This window comes from Myripristis murdjan, chromosome 8 (genome assembly GCF_902150065.1).
Source record: "Myripristis murdjan chromosome 8, fMyrMur1.1, whole genome shotgun sequence".
Taxonomy (NCBI): Eukaryota; Metazoa; Chordata; class Actinopteri; order Holocentriformes; family Holocentridae; genus Myripristis; species Myripristis murdjan.
This window is the reverse complement of record NC_043987.1, coordinates 19,438,691-19,456,588: the sequence shown is the minus strand read 5'-3', so window position 1 is coordinate 19,456,588 and position 17,898 is coordinate 19,438,691. Positions and strand designations below refer to the sequence as shown.

Genomic DNA, 17,898 nt, shown 5'->3' with positions numbered 1-17,898 from the left:
CTGGCCAACAGCCAATCAGAGTCTTGTTTACACTCTGTGACTGACAATGCTCTGGCAATGTGCCAACCAATCAAAACCTTATATTCAGTGGGATTCATTTGTAAACATTTAGCATAATGTAATAACCTAAGTCCATAGTAATAACATGGGGGAAATATTGGAATTATTGTCTTGTCTCGGTGATTCAGTGTATGTTTTCATGAAATTGCTTTGATACTATATTGGCCTCATAATGCAAAAGTCTCTTTTGTTCATAAAGATAGCGGACAAAATATAGGCACAGGAACAGCATAGAAGACAATTGTAATTTTATCTGTATATTCCCTCTGATTTATTTAAAGACAGTGTGTCTTCTGTGACAGCTGAGGTAGATATATTAATTTTTAAGAAGCAGAGATATAGGCTAGGCAATTTCCACCCCTTTGCTGGAAATGTTAAAAACCTATTATGCAATTGTGTAGCTATGAAATGTATTTTGCAAGATTATTGAGTGGTTTGTAATGTTTTTGCTTGGACTATATAAACAAATCGGGACAGTATGTGACTGTTTTTGGTAATTAGCACTATTTATGATAAAGCCTTAAAATTCCTGGTAAATGGCATATATGGAAGGATGTAGTCAAGGGAAAACCCTCCAAACTCGTTTTAACTACCTTTTCATTTGCAGTGTCAAATATAGAAATGATTTTAGGCTGGCATAAATTTGTAGTGTATAAATTCATGGTATACCTCATATGAGTTATCAAACAAATGTTGCCAATATCAATATTGCTATTTTTCAGCAGGGGGGAAAGGCACACTTTATAATGATTACTATTTATTTTACATTGTTTTTTCTGTATTATGATGACCCCGATTGGAGGTCATAGTTTACTCACTTGTTTATTTTCCTCTGCATCATTGCATTTTGGCCTGTGTGCATCTTACACTGACATCTATTGTGGTGGAGACCATTCTGTGCTTTAAATCTGGCGCCCTTCACCGTGTTTAGCACTGCCAATTCCTACACCATTGGCTTGTGATGCTGGCCAATCAGAACGACCCGTATCCCCGGGCGGGCGGCACGAGCTCATTAGCATGCAGGTATCCGACCAATGGGAGAGCGTGTTTACCCTGCCCGAGACGCGAGGCACGCAGTTGCACTGGGAGAGAGAGCCGCTGCTCGGAGATCCGAGCCTCGATTCAGCCAGGCTAGAAGCCCCAATCCCACTGCTTTCACTAGACTGACCCAGCAGGCTACTGCTCAGCCTCAGATGGAAATACTATAGGATTTAACTCTAGCCACATGTTTTATTTTATTTTTATTTTTATTTTTAAATGGGCGTCGCACTTGGCCTTGCACCTTCCCTCTCCTTATTTTGTGATTTTATAATTTATTGTTATGCAAGGATTTAACATACCAGTAAGTAGTAATTTTACTTGATTCTTCTTCTTCTTTTTTTTTTTTTTTTTTAAATAAAACATTTGTTGGCCTGTTGCCTCTTGATGTAATGACATAAGCTGCATTTATTCCTAGATGTGGTGCAGCCTGCAGGCAGTATATTGTTATAATTTCTAAAATAAAAGACGATATGCGAGATGTAGGCTAGCTTATGTTAATGGAACCATTCAGTGGATTCAATTGCACTGACTTTAACTGAGTTAAAATTAGATTAACACAAAATTATTATTATTATTATTATTATTATTATTATTATTATTATTATTAAACATTTTCAGGCAAACATGAGAGTGTTTTGAAAAGACGTGAGATCCAGTTATTATAAACGACCGATTTGCTGATGTTTCATTTTTAATTCCAATTTTAATATTGTGCCAGCATGTGTACAATTTATTTTTATTATTATTATTATTATAATTTTTAATAGCCAGAAATTAGTGCACTGGATATATTGTTTTTGTGAGCTTGTTGGTGTGGCACAGGCTGCGGGCCCTGTGCTAATATGCTGTACGCGGAGAATTTGCGTGTGAGGAAGGGAGGCATGCTCACAGTGATCCCGGCCGTGGTGCACTCCCACCCGGCCAGCTTCGTCATGGAGGAGCGCCTCTCTGGCAGCAATTTCCGACCTATAGGCTGAAACGTAATTTAATTTATTATCCCCGTTTTTGCATTCAGTCAGACTCTGCAAATTAAATTGGTAGTAGCCATTTAATGCAAGTTAATTAAGGGCTTCGATGATTTGAACATTTTAAATATCTATATTTATACAGAATATTCGCACATTTTGGCGATTGCTTAAAATAAAAGATAGAGCACGGACATCCGTCGCTGCAGTCAAATCCTTTCTAACCTACATTTTGAGCATCTGTAGAACAACTGTCCCCTTGATATTCTCGCAAATGCCGAGCAGTTTTATTGTAGCGCTGTGAGCGGACGTGTGGAGCGGGCTGAATCCAGCAGCATGGCGAGGGGAAGGTAATGGCTGACTGCAAAGCACTTTCTCAGTATGGAGACAAAGGCAGTCTTCCTGACGGGCGGCCATTCACCTTGGATCCCTCCACAATCCACAGTGTGCATGAGAATTCAGCCATCATCTAGCATATGACAGGGCTTCTTATACGTTTTCACGTCAAGGGCCCTCAAACGCACATTAGGCCACCGAGCCCCAATTTATTACATTTTGTCCCAGCGAGTTGCATATAGAGATTTCTTTTTATTGTTGTTTAGTATTGGATCGTCTGAATACCCACATTGTTGCCGTGGGGAGATAATGTGAGAATGAAAAATATGATTATAGTACTCATTCTTATACATTTTCTAATTGGAATAATTTCTAGTGAATTAAATTAGAGTGAAATTATACTCTCCTCTTGCTGGGGACCCCTTGGAACCCCCTCGAGAAACCTGTAGGGGTCCCCGGACCCCACTTTGAGGACCACTGCTCTATAATATCAAAGCCAGACGTGTAGCCTACTGTGCTGGGAAAATTCAACCATACCTAATAGTAGCCTTTTTCCTTTTTTTTTTTTTTTTTTTAACAAAGCTATGAATTTTAGTTCCACACTGCTAGACCGCTAGTTTAATTTCTTTAATTATTAACAGCCATCACATAGGTGGAGCATGGTGCTGTCACAATTCATGAAATGTAATGAAGACAAAAGCATGAGTCTTTACAGTAAAAAATACCTTATTTTATTTGTGGAAATACATTTTGTCCCCCAACTCGCCTAATAATGCAATTTTTGTGACACTGCAATGGATGCAGTATGTAACGCATTTACTACTCTATTTGATTACCTGACCTGAAATAGGTCAAGGCAGATGAAGACAGTGAGAGTGCAGTTATTCACATGCACGCACGTACACACGGACGCGTGCGCGTGCATACACAACCAGAGAGAGAGAGAGAGAGAGAGAGAGACCATCTTGCTCATGAGCTGATGCATCTCAGTTATGGGGAGGCATTCTAATGGTATTTTTATTTTAAAGATTAGGTCCTCTGCTTTATGATTTGTGGCGAAACTGACGTTTATGATCTGCCAGTATAGCCTCCTTGTGCCTATAGGTTCGTGAACTGGTCGATGCATGTTGATGCAATTTTCAAATGCCACTTTTATGATTGGAGCTTGCATATTTTGCAGTTTGGATCTATTGCAAAACACCTTATTTTGGGTAATAACAATCACGTGAATTCCGAAATAAGATATCACTGTTATGCGGTGAAGAATCCAAGGTGTAACAGAACCTTCCAACAGGAGAAAAAAAAAAAAAAAAGAAAAGAAAAAAGCAAAACGCCTGTATCGGTCCGAGACAATAGGAGGAGCAGTGTTCACCTTGAAATGTAGGCTGAGTAGGCTTCCACAAAAACCCACCCTAATGTTTCAGTGCAAACAGGCCAACACACTTTCTCCTCGAAGTGACCTCAGCTTGATGTGGCAATCCTGATCTCACAAATTAGTGCATGTTAAATATCATAGTGTTGGACAAAACTGGCAACTGCTGGCGGGGTAGATCTACTGATTATTTTTGCTAAAATATTTTGTAGGAAAAAAAAATTAAACGGACAAAAAATGTGTTTTGAGTACCCAAGGTGTACAAATGTGCCCTCTGTGGCTGTGTCTTTGGAGCATGAGTGATTGTTCTCCATAAGATGCATGTTAGGCCTATATCCCAGGCTGATCAATAGAGCTGAATCTGAGCCCTGCTCACGGGGGCTTTGAAAGCCGTGCTGGCCGTCTCTGTCAGTGTATGTGCGGTGACTTGGCCTGTTTAGTAGCATCAGTTTTAGGTCGCAGAAAATCCTCTAAATAAACCTTCATGGGACAGCAAGACAGGCAACATTGCAAAAATCAGTGGGCCAGGACTAATGATTTATTTTCCTTTGCAATTATTTGGCTTGACTTCAATCCTTGTAGCCTGTGCTGACTGCATTTAATTCTTTACCAGACTATTAATTTTGTCTTAATGAAAATTGCTGTGATTTTCTCCCTTCGCAGAAAAGATGATCGGAGGCTACGTTTATGGCTGGAGAAGCCTGCGATCGACTAAATGCAATACATAGATCTACAGGAAAGGATTATTATATGGGTTGCATTTGATTTTCCTGGCCTGCACTTTCCGGATTTCGGATTACTCCGCATTCTTCGGGATGGAAGGACGGGATTTCGCTGCTCCGGCGCACCTCCTCTCGGAGCGGGGCGCCTTGGTGCACCGAGCCGCCTCTCGGATCGCTCCGTCAGGCCACAGCTCTGTACAGCATGCCGGTCACTTCCCGCCGGGGAAATATTACCCCTCGCACATACCAATGGCTCCCCATTCAGGTCAGTCCAACATCTAAGGCTTGTTGAATGTACTGAAATGTATTTGCTCCCATTTAAACAGTATTTCGGTTTCATGGCTATAAGACAGAAAGCTGTTTGAGATGCTCTTGTCATATTGTTGCGCCACAGAGCCTGTGCATACATCAGCGTGAATAATAGGGCCTACCGTGTATGGTGCAGTGCAAAGCTGATTCGTTTTACAGAAAAATAGATGGGGGTTCATGTTTTAAATAAATAATTACTCAGGTGGGGGTTTTGGCCAGAGTTAAATTATCCAAACATCAGATGGACAACCAGGTGATTTTTTTGCTCTGAATACCTGGATTTTTCTTTTTCTTTTTCTTTTTTTTTTTTTTTTTTTTATTAAACTGAATTGACATTTATAGTATAAATATCCCCAAAACAAAATTAATCTCTTAATTAAACATGTGTCATATTTGATAAGTTAGGTAAATGCCATGGTATTTTTAAATGGCATTTACATCTATTTCAGTTTTTCATGGTTTCTACTTAAGAAGTTGTACAGAGCACATTGGCACATGGTTCCCAATGGTTCTGGTGCTGAATCTCAAATGAGATTTGTCACTTCATGTCAAATTCATGAGTGTCATGCTGTTACTATCACCTGGCCAAAATCCTAGGCCATACCCTGAGCCATGTGCAGGCGAAGGTACAGGCTGGATGAGCAGGCTGGGGCTATGGAGGTGGATAGGAAGAGCTGTTGGCTTTTGAAATACCAGAAAATCCTCTTTCTATATTGGGCATCGAAGTGTCAGGGTGCAAATGTGTTCACAGTGCATGCATCAGGTTTAACAAGTGACTTGCATGGATATCTTGTGTACCCCATGCAAATGTGCACATACACAAATGAATGCATACATTCACGCACTGGTTGTGTCCACACTGGGCAGTCAAATTCACAGCTCATCATGAAAACTGCTGAATAGAATAATCCATAACTGAATTATTTTGAAAGAAACACCACGTTTAGAACAAGAGGATTTGAAATGAGACAGGTTTCATGACTGTATTAAATATCTGTACTTCCCAAACAATTTCTTCTCAAAATACAGAAATATAATATGTGTCAGACTTCCTGTTTTTGTTATGTGGTCTCCAATACTGCACAGTAGGCATGTTGCAGTAGCTGCAACCCTCTATTTTATCCTTCAAAATTACATTTTCTGATATATATATATAGATATAGATATAGATATAGATATGTGTGTGTATATATATATATATATATATATATATATGTTACTTGTCCTCTGAGTTTATCTATCTATCTACCTATCTATCTATCTATCTATCTATCAAATGATTTTAATCAACTGAGCGAACGCAGTCGTTATGGTACACTGGTTGGTAATGCATAGTCATAAGACATATTTTTTGAAATTAATTTTATTTATGAAGATTCTGAATATTTTAATTCTCAATCTTCATCAAACTGCCAATTCATGCCAAAGATGAGGTTTAATTAGTCATTCAGGGCAATTCATGGGCACTCCACCATTCATATCTCACCATTCATGTTTGCTTTTGGCAATACTCGCTCGTGGCACACACACACACACACACACACACACACACACACTGCCTTTGTACACACACACACACACACACACACACACACACACACACACACACACACACACACACACACACACATATGTGGTGTGTGTGTGTGTGTGTGTGTGTGTATATATATATATATATATATATATACAGAGAGAGAGAGAGAGAGAGAGAGAGCATGGAGGCCAGTGCTGGCTACAGGGTACAGTTGTGTTGCTTATACTAATATGAAGACTTGACCAAACATCATCACTGCTCACTGAACAGCACAGGTGGTTTATTGCTCTCTCCTGTCTCTTTAGTAACACATGGGTGTGACTGTAACATATAGCCTGCTTCATCTTCCCATGATTTGGAAAGCAGTAAACACTTAACATTTCAGCCATTTAATTAAATTAATATCAAGAATAATTTTAAAGTTCACATAGCATATTTTGTGAATTAACTAGTCTGCCTTGGAAATGTTTTGTTATTGCGTTCTGCTGGTGTGCGATAGATGATTTATAATTTCAGTTTTTGAAAATGTCAAGCATGTCATAATGCAAATAGGTGTAAAGGACTCGAGGCGTAATTCATGATTACTCAAATAAATGGCGTGTACTTCCAAAGTCATAATTTATCAAAACACCACTGTATACAAATATAAAGTAAACCTGACTTTAAGAGACAAGTGAATATGTTTTGACAAAATCAAGGTCAGAATTTTATCAGTATTATCAATTTTAGGGGAGTATCTTACTTGTATTTCAAAAGTGAAAAAAAAAAAAAGTTTCTTGCAGTTATTTATATTCAGCACTTCACTGCCCATACATACTATCAAGTCAATTTGTTTTAAAAACCTAAAGCAATACAAGACAACACATACCATGTAGCTTAATGGTGAAATGCTGCTTGGTTGTCTGACCAAACCGGTCCCCAACTGTCGTTAGTCTCGACAGGGCAGATCATTAGTGTCCCTTCAAGTGTCCTGAATGCTAGCAATATTAGCACAACTGAGCATGTTGTTTGCTGAGTGTGTTGAATCCCTTCAGTTTCTCTGCACTTTCCCCCCGGGGACTAACTTGCACACTGGTTCACATGAATACTTTACAAAGAGCATGAATATTTCAGAGTTGATGTAAAAATGCATTCAGAGGCAGGTTTCTGATGTGGCTCCTTGAAAGAGCTCCTCTGACTTTGCAGAGGTATTTATTGTGAGCGCTTCCTTTACCCTTGGTGCTGAAAACAGTGACGGCTGTTGCAACATAGCCTCCCTTGGCATTGTTCCTTGCCAGGTTACAGAATTTCACCATATTTTTAGGGAAGAAATTTCCTTTCTTTCTCTCTCACAGACTGGTGAGTTTGGCTGCAATCAGGCTTCAGCAGACGGCGGACACAGACTCCAAGCCTATCCACCTTCTTGCCCACTGAACCATGTTACTTAGCACCGCCAGAGATTCTGTCAGTGTGCATTTGCCTCTGTCCATCTTCACCTACTACTAGCCAGTCATTTGTAATACATGTCAGGTGGTCGATTTATAGTTTGCACTTGCACTGTGCTGTGGGAATGTGACATTGGAGCAACTTCTCCCTCCATGTACTCACTGATACAGCGAGACGTAGACATGTAAACTCATCTAATGCGGTTTAATTCAGCTAGTTCATTTACAAGGACATTGAAATAGTAATTTTATCTTCTGCCGGCTCCAGTGTAGAGATGCAGACAGCCTTCCCTGCTGCTTGGCTGTCAGGCCAGGATTGGGGCGTTTGATAGCGTCAAACCAGGAGACACAGTGGAGCTGTCTTTACTGCTGGCATTTATGGCTGCAGGCTCATCTTTCAGCCATATTGTTCTGATCACCGGGCCGTGGCTGAGGTGTGGCTGTGCGAAAACAGCAGGGGTTTCTGGGGCTGTCCATGGCTGAGATCTGCTCTAAACACCCCATGTAATCAAAAGTCATATTTATGTCACCTCGCTCACTTAGCCCTCCACCTCTGCCTCCTTTACATATCTCCTCTGTCTCCCTTTTCCATGAGCTGTCCTCGCTCTCCTCCCCTCCATTTCTCGCTCTCTTTTCTTTCTAGCAGGAAGACTCTTGTGTCTGGGAAGCGGTGGTCTTCCTGCCACTTCTGTTTTAGCCACCCGCCCCTGCCCCAAGCCATTGTTGCAGACCCCAGCTTTGTGTGTGTTTTACGGCTGCTGTTAAAGATAAAAAACAGTCCCCTCCACCCCCTTTATTGTTTTCTGGTAGGATGTCCCTGTCATTCCCTTGGTTTTTATGTCCTAGCTGGATATCCGAGCAGCTTCCCCCTTCAAAGGTTAGCTCTGCTGTCTGCCTTCTCCCTTGAGTTTTTTTTTCCAAAGGGAAATAAATAACTTTACTATGACTTTTATTGAATGCCTCATTGCTGGAATATCCCATGGGCCTGTGGTTGTTGGGAAGACACTTCAAAGACAAACACAGGTGTTTGGTGGAGTTAGGAAAGGCTGGTTACAACCAAGTCTTTAAAAGAATAAACCTCAGTGAGTGGGTGAAGGTTGTTTGTGGGAAGGGAACCTTCTTCTTGGCCTTGTAGCTTTTGTGTTGTTGTGAGCACTCACAGTTCTTACCCTGCTCTGCCTTACCTTTGCCTAGTCCACATCTATGTCGACCCAGACAAGAGCAGTGGCTCGAGTCAGCTGTACCGCAGCATAATTATTTAACATCAGCTAACCCAGTGAAAACCTTTGCCAGTTTTCTATCTAAATCAGTAACAGTTTTGTGCAATTGGCAAGAAACATTCAAGCTGTTACCTTTGAGGTCTGAGCAAAGAGAAAACTGACATCTTTAATAACCCACCCATAACCCATCTTAAATATTACATTAAAAAGCAACTTGTTTCAGGGAGTCACTGTGGTGTTAGTGCAGTGACAGAACGTGGGTCTTAGGCCAAATTCCATTTGGCCAGGGCCGTGCGTGTTCCCGTCCTCCCTCCCTCCTTCTCTGGAGCTCTGTAAAATGGAATGAGAGCTTTGGCTTGTCGTTGGGCTTGTTTGTGGATTGTTGTGAGATGACGCGGTTCAGACATGATATCACAGGAGTCTCCCTGAATGGTGGAGGTGTTGCTTGGCATCCTACACCTGGCTGAAACAGCACCTGGCTGGTCGCTGCCACCATCTGTCACCTTCTACTGACACTCCCACTGGAAACCCAAGTGACTTGTGGGTGCAGTCAACTGTCTTCAGAGGGGTAGGTCCCATGAACGCTCGCAAATACTGCTCTGTGCATGGGTAATGTGCGCTATAACCATTACAATAGTGTCACAGGAGACCTGTCTTTAATCTAGTGTTGGTCATTCTCTCCCTGTGCCCATGTCTTGGTTGGATGCAGAGAGACGGCATCCCTATCATTAAGACACAGGCAAGCCATAGACTTCCTGGATATTTAGTGTCACTATTGTGTTACTGGTCATCAAAAATAAGTAATAGCATCTGGAATTTATTGCACTCCAGTAACCGAAGTGACTGATTTGATGTCAGAGAAATAATTGGGTAAATCCCATTACTTTGCGCTTCTTTGTAGAAAGTTTGGCTCATCAGCAGATCTGTCCACACAGAGAGTGAAGGCCTAGGCAGCACAAATGAAGCAGGGGTTTGGCTTTGCGAGAGCATTTTGGCTAGAGAGTGGCTATGCGGCCTCAGAGACAGGCTCTTCAAACAGACCGCCACCCACCCTACACCGTGTGGCACAGTGCCACAGAGCCTTCGCCTCGAGCATGGGGCGGGTACACAGGACAGAGCACAAAGGAGACCCACGGGTGAGAGCGGCAGGCAGGGTAATACCTTCCTGTATCGGATTTCAGGGCATTGGATTTAAAAACCCTCCCGTCTATTTTTACACCTGACATGAGGAAGTGAGAAGTTGCATTAAGAATCCAAAAAGGCTCTGAATGTCTTTTTGTTCACTTCCCATGAGGAAAACAAAACAACAACAACAACAACAACAAAATCTGGGTGAAAATTATATTGTTGCGAGATTGAATAGACTGATACATTTATCCAAAGTCAACAATTGCTGTTTTGTATGTAATTTGGATCTCTCTCTCTCTTTCTCTCTCTCTTTCTCTCTGTCTCCCTTCCCCCTCCCTCTCCCTCCCTCTCCCAGTATCAGGCTGCTTCTCATCAGGCAGCCCCAGGCCCACCTCGGTGCATGGCCGTATTGCATGTGACAGCTGTTAGACATTATTAACGGCTCAAGCAGAAAATCCAGATTACTTGTTTTTTAATTTCAATTTTATTATTGTAATCGTTCAGTGAAAAGAACAAAAAAGGCCGTTTCCCTATTGTTGTTCGCAGATTTCTGGTCAATGGCAATGTGTGCGCATGTGCGTGAGTGTCTGTGTGTGTGTTTGGGTTGGTTTAATTGTGCATGTGCATGTACATGGGTGGGTGTGTGTGTGTGTGTGTGTGTGTGTGTGTGTGTGTGTGTGTGTGCGTGTGTGTATTTGCCAGACTGGGTTCTCCAGACACCCCCCACTAGACCAGAGGCACCCTGTGGTTGGCTGTGAGGCCTAGACAGGTGCATTGTTAACCCTCTAACGTCTGAGTCTGTCCCTGTTGGATGCACCAGTAGTGGTCCTGGCACACTCCTTTCCTCTCTTCCTCTTCCAGCAGGAAGAGAGTTAATGCTGATGATGCAGCTTGTGCAGGAGGCCCACTTTGTGCAGCATGCATGGCAACCAGCAGCAGTGCACTAGCACACTAGCACTGCACTTTCTTCCTTTCTCCTTTAGAGGAGTTAGTTGGAAAAAAATCCATTTTTTCCCCTTCAACTGAAAGACACAAGTTTTGTGTGCGCCATGCCAATTCAGATTCAGGTTGTGGTCTCTGCCGCAGAGCTAACTGTACATTTAGGGGCTCAATATTGGAAAGAAACAATTACACAACTATAGCAACTCTGGTTGTTTCTGTGCAGAGACTCCTAATTGTTCGTGTTTGTTTATTGTTTGTGTATCTAATGTGTTTCTGTCTAAGCTTCTCTTTTTCAACTGGCAGGCTATGATCCATAAATGTAGATGGTATGTTGGTGGAGGGGTAGGGCTGAAAGCAGATAAACTCAAATAATGGGCCACGATTCGGTGACTGTCAGTGGAACAGCGGGCGGTGGTGACACGCAGCACCAAACAATGAGACGCGCCGCTAAATATATGCAGAGATTTGCCATTAAATATACATGCAGTATGCCTCTCAAGGATGTGTCAGCCCTTTTGTGAGAAAACAAAGATTAGCATCAGGAATTCCATTTTAATAAGTCTCTTGGGACCATCCAACCAGCTGCCTAGTCCTCAATCCAAAGGGGACTTGTTGCTCTCTCTCTCTCTCTCTCTCACTCTCTCTCTCTCTGTCTTGCTTTTTCTTTCTCGCATGGGTTTCCTCTGCTCTCTTTGACATTGATTAGAACAAAATCCTGTTGTCTCCCCCCTCTTTTTGTGTGTGAATCACTTGCTTTACACCTAAAATTCCTTTCATGTCTACATGTTATCTTTTTGAAGATTCATTGGTCTGTCCTTGCCCTGTCGTCTCTCCTCCCTGCAGTAAGTTCCTCCCTCCTCTTTTTCTATCATCCTCCTTCATTGTCCTCTCTGTTTCTCACCAGCGTTGTGCCCCTGTGTGTCCTCTCTCTACCTCATTCTATAGTTTTGCTGCTTCCTCGTCCCCTCTGCCTGGTGTGACCACTAGGCTACACTGCCTCCTCTTCTCTGTTATGTGTCCTGTGGAACTGGGGCAAATGACTGGCTCCTCAGCAACAGATGTGTGTTTGTCTGCCGGTGCTGTATGCATTAGCTTTCCCTGCATGCCTTGCACAGCCACTGACCAACCCTGTGATGAATGTGGGGGAGGGGATTGGGTGAGAGAGAGAGAGAGAGAGAGAGAAAGGAAGAGTGAGAGACTAGACACACACCATCAAATACTAATATACAATATACATGCTGCACTGAGCGGGCACACACACACACACACATCTTTACTATACATATACACACACATCTTGCTTCCCAGGAGGCCGTGGGGCCAGTGGGACAGAGCAAGCTTGAAAGTCTGGTTCGTCTGTTTACATCTAATTATAGAAACAGGTCTATTTCTGCAACCACAGCTCCGGCTTTTTTATTTTCTTACAAGAGAGCGAGCAAGAGAAGAGAGAGAGGGAGGGAAAAAAAACAAAGCTGACAGCCTTTTCTCACAATGGTGAGCAGTTATCTCAGCCCCTCAGCGCTGGTAGAGTCTGCAGGCTCTTGGTACAGTACAACAGGAGACAGAGGGGGAGGGGGAGAGTGTCTTGTATCATAAGCCCTCTCATCCCATGTAACATGAATGTGCAAATTTACGAGAAACGGTGGACAAGGCAATGTATTTCCCCCATTAGCTGTGCTGATACGTTTAGTGGACAATTACCCCAATAAAAGCAGAATCATCTCTCCACCTTTGGCCCACGGCTGCTCACTCCGACCTGGAGGAAAGCGCTGTCCATCACGACAGTCAAAACAAAAGGAAGACAGAGTTGATGTTGGGGATTAGCATTGTATAAAATGTATCTCGTATTAAAGAGACAGGGCTAGTCCTGTAGTTAATCCCTAAGCTTGGTGGCTGATATCCAGCTGAGTGGCTGTTGTTATCCAGGGGGGGCCTGGAGGGGGGAAGCTGTCAGAGTTTAGATGCTCAACTGCCTGGCTGCCTCTCTGCCTGGGGAAGCCAGGTGAGAGCCATATCAGGGCAGGGCAGGGCAGGGCAGGTTGCAGCCTCTGGCAGTCGCTTTCATACAGAGCCTCCTAGGCCAGATGCATAGCCCACTGGATGTAACCTGAGCCAGGTGCGCCCCAACCCCCACCAAACACACACACAGATATGACTACATATATGGAAACGGGTGCTTGAGTGCACACACACACACACACACACACACATCCAAATACACAATCCCCCCTTTATTCGGAGACATGGCAGGTAAATTAATTGGCCATGAGTATGTAAGGTATATGCCTAGATAAAGGTGTGCTGTCTGGCCAAGGCGTAGCGTAACGGCCATAATGATGGCTCCATTGTGTTGATGTTGAGGGGGGTAGTTAGCGGCACAGCCAGCGGGGCCCTTGCTGGAGGGCTGGATAGCCTCTGATTAATAGTGGGGAATGCTTTGAAGTGACACCCAAGTGCACCGGCTCACAGGCTAATAGCAATACCATCAGTATAGGGAGCGCTCCCACTTCCTCAGTCTTCATTAGCTAACGTTTCCCCAGCGCTATCTTGCCGCCCTCCCCTCACACGCCTGCCTCATCTACAGAGAGCCTTTAGCAGCTCTCTGGGTTTTTTTTTTTTTTTTTTTTTTTTTCATTTTTGCAATTGTTTCATGATTTCACCGTCATTCCTCTCTGTCATGTTTGGTAAAACGGGAGATTATTTTCTCGGGGAGGGAGGATGGTAAGCAAGAGAAGAGGCTCGTATTCACAGAGCTGCAACACAGGTGAACTGTGGCGCAGCCTAAAAGACTCATGGGATTGATGTGGCACAAGTGGGACACGTTTGGGGAATATTCCCCAGGATCCATTTTGATCTCCCATACTGACAGATGAGCTACAGCTGTGTATGTGTGTGTGTGTGTGTGTGTGTGTGTGTGTGTGTGTGTGTGTGTGAAGAAAAGGAGGGGAGGCAGGGCTGGGTCTGTCAGCTGTTGGAGTAAAGTAAACTATTAGTGGTGGAAGAAGGCAGTGTTTCCAGTGAAGAATTAGAACTACTCCTAATTGCAGTGAGGTTGGGCTATGATTACATGCTGGCTAATGCACTGACAGACCTCTCACTTGGCTGGCTCTCAGAATGCTGCTGAAATGGCTGAATGCCTTTTAGTTATACTGCATAATGGGGGTGGTGTGTGGATGCATGTGTGTGTGTGTGTGTGTGTGTCTTTATTTGTGTTTGAACATGCTTTTAAGAGCAGTTGCCTGTCTTTTGCATGTGTTTGCGTGTTATGGATTTTATTGTGTATGTGTCTGTGCACAGGTGCTCTTGTGTGCGTGTGTATGCGCTTGTGCTCTTACATGTGCAATATGTGTGTGTGTGTGTGTGTGTGTGTGTGTGTGCGCACGTGTGTTTTCATGCGGTTACTGTGCTCGAACCTTGAGTGCTTGTCATTATTCCTGGTGGAGGCAACTTTTCTTCGCAAATCAAAACTCCGCCGGCACAATTGTCTCTGAGCGGTGCGGGTGAAGTGTGTGTGCGTGTGTTTGTGTGTGTGTGTGTGTGTGTGTGTGTTTATATTGTGTGTGTGTTTTTATGCCCACGGGAAAGAGCAATCAAAGGAGCTGTGCGGTGGAGTGATTGTATAAAAGGAGCGCGAGAGGAAACAGAGTGGCAGGCAGCTGAGAGGGCAGCGTGTGGGGGTGGACGGGGGGCTGATGCAGGTGCCTAATTCTACCTCAGCCCTGGGCGTTTTATATTCCATCCATCACTCTGTCCCCTCCGCTTCGGTGTGGCGCTGTTTGAGGATACGTAGTAAATCCACCTGCTTTAATTATGACACAGATTATCTGAAATCATATCTATGACGATAACGATAACGATCACACACGCAGATGGATTTATACAGCATTAAACTCTGAGTGCGTCGCATAAATAATGAGGCAAGGATTTTTAGGAAGCTGCGTTCTTTTTTTTTTTTTTCTCCCCCACCTCATAATTTTCATTATCCGTTTTTGTTCCTGAGAACAGCTTGTTCTCAGGTGTGCAGACGTTCCCGTTAGCGAGAAGCTGTGGTTTACTGTTTTGCCGCTAAATGCTGTAAATCACATCACATTCCCAGCATATGGGATGACAGTTACGGGAGTGTGTGTGCTGTTTCTTTCACAGGGCCCTAAGGTCCATGTTATCTCTCTCACGCTCTCTCTCTCTCTTTAAGAAGACAGAGGGAACACAGACATAATTGTGGTTTCCAGGGGGATGGGGGTGTTCGAGAGAACCTTCCACGAGGTAACATGACTTTTGCACACGTGGGTCTCTGCTGATTACTTCCTGGGTTAGTCAAGGGTCATGGATGGGCTCGAGGGCTGCGAGGACTCCTTATGGGATTTTATGAGCCTTATGAGACGCTCTTCTTGTAGGAGGGCTTTTGGAGGCCTGCAGTGGACTGAGGTAGCTGAGGGAATATAATTGGACTTCACTGGGCATGTGCAGACTTGTGTGCATGTTCATTGTTGTGGAAACTGGCGGTTGATAGGGAAGAAAACAGGACATGCGTTTGTTTTTGTGTGTCTGTGTGTGCGTGTGTGTGTGTGTGTGTGTGTGTGTGTGTGTGTGTGATGAGGAAGACCTGTTCCTTTATGGCTAGTGTGTGACAGAGCAGTGAAGTATGAGGAGAGAAGTGGTCATCCCGGCTAATTGGGCACTGCCAGACCAGAATCTTCTCTGTACACATGGAAACTGGATGGATCACCACCGCTGGCATGGGATTGGAGGTGGCGTTCACTGCTGCTGCTGCTGCCGCCGCCGGGGGAAGGAGAGGATGGTTAGGCATACTGGTTGTCTTCAATTTTATAAATGTCATGAAATGGAACATGTGATCACGCCGCAATAGCTTGTTATTTTAGAGATGCTACGAGGTCCATATTGCATGAATGACATTTGCTGTGTGTGTATGTGTGTTTATGTGTGTGTCCTCATGTTTGACAGATCTTCTTTCAGAAAGTAGAGCTGCTTTGAGGATCAATACTTACACACTGTATGCACACACTGGCACGCACACACACACACACACACACACACACACACCACACACACACACTTTTGCGTTCACTGTCTCATCTGTCAGTTGACAGAGTTTACTCCAGATCCGTGGGCTCTCTTTCCAGCCGAGCAGATGGTGAACATTCAGAATGAAAGCAGATCCTAAGTCCTTTTGGACCTCCATCAATCCACCAGTCTCTGGGACTGTCCTGCGTGGGGCTCAAGTTTCTCAGCACTGACGGAGCCTTCCCAGCTCTCCAACCAGGCCGTGGTCGCCGCCTTCCCTCCACAGTGCACACGCAGCACACATATGTCCTCGTCTAATGGCAGTCCTTTTTAATCTCGCATCCAACGGTCTACATTTACTCCGCACAAACACACACACACACACACGCACACACTCAGCCCTGGAGCTGGAAACGGCTGCTGACAGTAAGCTCTCATTGCTCGCTCCCTCAAGCTCTGTGCTCGCTCCACACCAACCCAGCAGATACCTCCAAAACCAGCGGGAGGCCTCCCTGCTCGGCTGTCCTGCATCCCCGCCCAGTCTGTGGCGTCCCGCTGTGCGCGTGTAGCAGCCGCTCTGAAGAGCTCATCTCCCTCGTCTCCCACAGTCTGTCTCTTCCATCCCGTCCCGATTTACCTGTGGTAGCAGCTGCACTACCCACCCCTCTGCCCACCCCCCCACTCTTCTCACCCCCACCCTGTGTGTTTTTTTTTTTTTTTTTTTTTTTTTTTTATGTGACAGAATGAGCGGGATTTATTTGAGTACGCGTGCTTGGACCCTTTAATGGGGCCGGTTTGAAGGCGCAGCGCTTTGAAGCATGCGCCACTCCTAACTGTAAGTGATTTTACGAGGCTGCTTCTGTGCCAGACAGCCAGGCCGCTGCGCCACCACCAGATTGGTGGAGAGCAATGAGGATGCCATTCCAGCACACGCCATCTGGGAGAGCGTGTATGTGAGAGAAAGGGAGAGAGTGTGTGCTCGTCTGTGTGTTTGTGAGTGAGTATGCACATATGTTTGAGAGTGTGTGTGCGTGCTGGAGTGTGTATGCACGTGTGTGCGTGTGTGCCTAAAGAGAGGAGGGTGGTTTGTGTTGGCTGTGAAAGGAAAAAAGTTTGGCTTTTCCAGGGAGGCCTCATATTGCCCCTGCCCGCGTCTACTGATTTATGGGCTTGTGAAGGAAATCTCTCATTTGTCACTTTTCATCTCTTTTCTCCACTTCGTCTTTTTTTTCTCATTCACTCTCCCTCAATGGGATTCAGCTTTTCTCCGAATCTTTCATGTACTGTGCTGCTTCCACGAAAGAGCAAAGAACGGCAAGGAGGACAGAGTAAGGAAGGAAGGAAGGAAGGGAAGAGAAGAGCAGAGAAACAGCCAGGAGGGAGCTGGTTTCTTTCTGTATCTGGTTAAAACCATGTTGAACAAAAGGCTTGTCTTAGTGGATATGTTTTAAATAAATATTCATAGGTGTTGACATGCCAGCGTAATGTATTTTGTTTGTGGTAAGGATGCGTGTCATTAAGCAGGGTATACTTTCTGCCTGTAAATAATTCAAAAAGCTTGTTGTTATGGCGCTGTTCGTGCTGCACTGTGGTTTGAGCATTATTGTTGAAAGTAGAAAAGCATCGGGTTTGAATCTTCTGTGTAGCACTTTGTGTGCATGTGTGTGTGTGTGTGTGTGTACGTATGTTGGTGTGAATGTGGAGAGACCATTTGTGGCCACAGGGATACATGCACACAGGTCTTCTGCTAATACCTGCTAGACTGAACATTACCGCACAAAGGTCACCATCAGGTCAACTACAGTCTGGAGCCACAGCGTGTG

At 44.2% G+C, this 17,898-nt stretch overlaps 1 protein-coding gene across 1 annotated transcript in view; it reads left to right on the top strand.

Annotated features, from left to right (window-relative positions):
- The first annotated feature begins 1,189 nt into the window (after positions 1-1,189).
- Positions 1,190-17,898, top strand: part of bahcc1a (BAH domain and coiled-coil containing 1a) — a 71,249-nt gene continuing 54,540 nt past the window's right edge. Inside the window, exons 1-2 of the mRNA XM_030057319.1 lie at positions 1,190-1,402; positions 4,438-4,761. Coding sequence (XP_029913179.1) covers positions 4,590-4,761 — 172 coding nt within the window. The 5' untranslated portion in view covers positions 1,190-1,402; positions 4,438-4,589. The remainder of the gene's footprint in view (positions 1,403-4,437; positions 4,762-17,898) is intronic.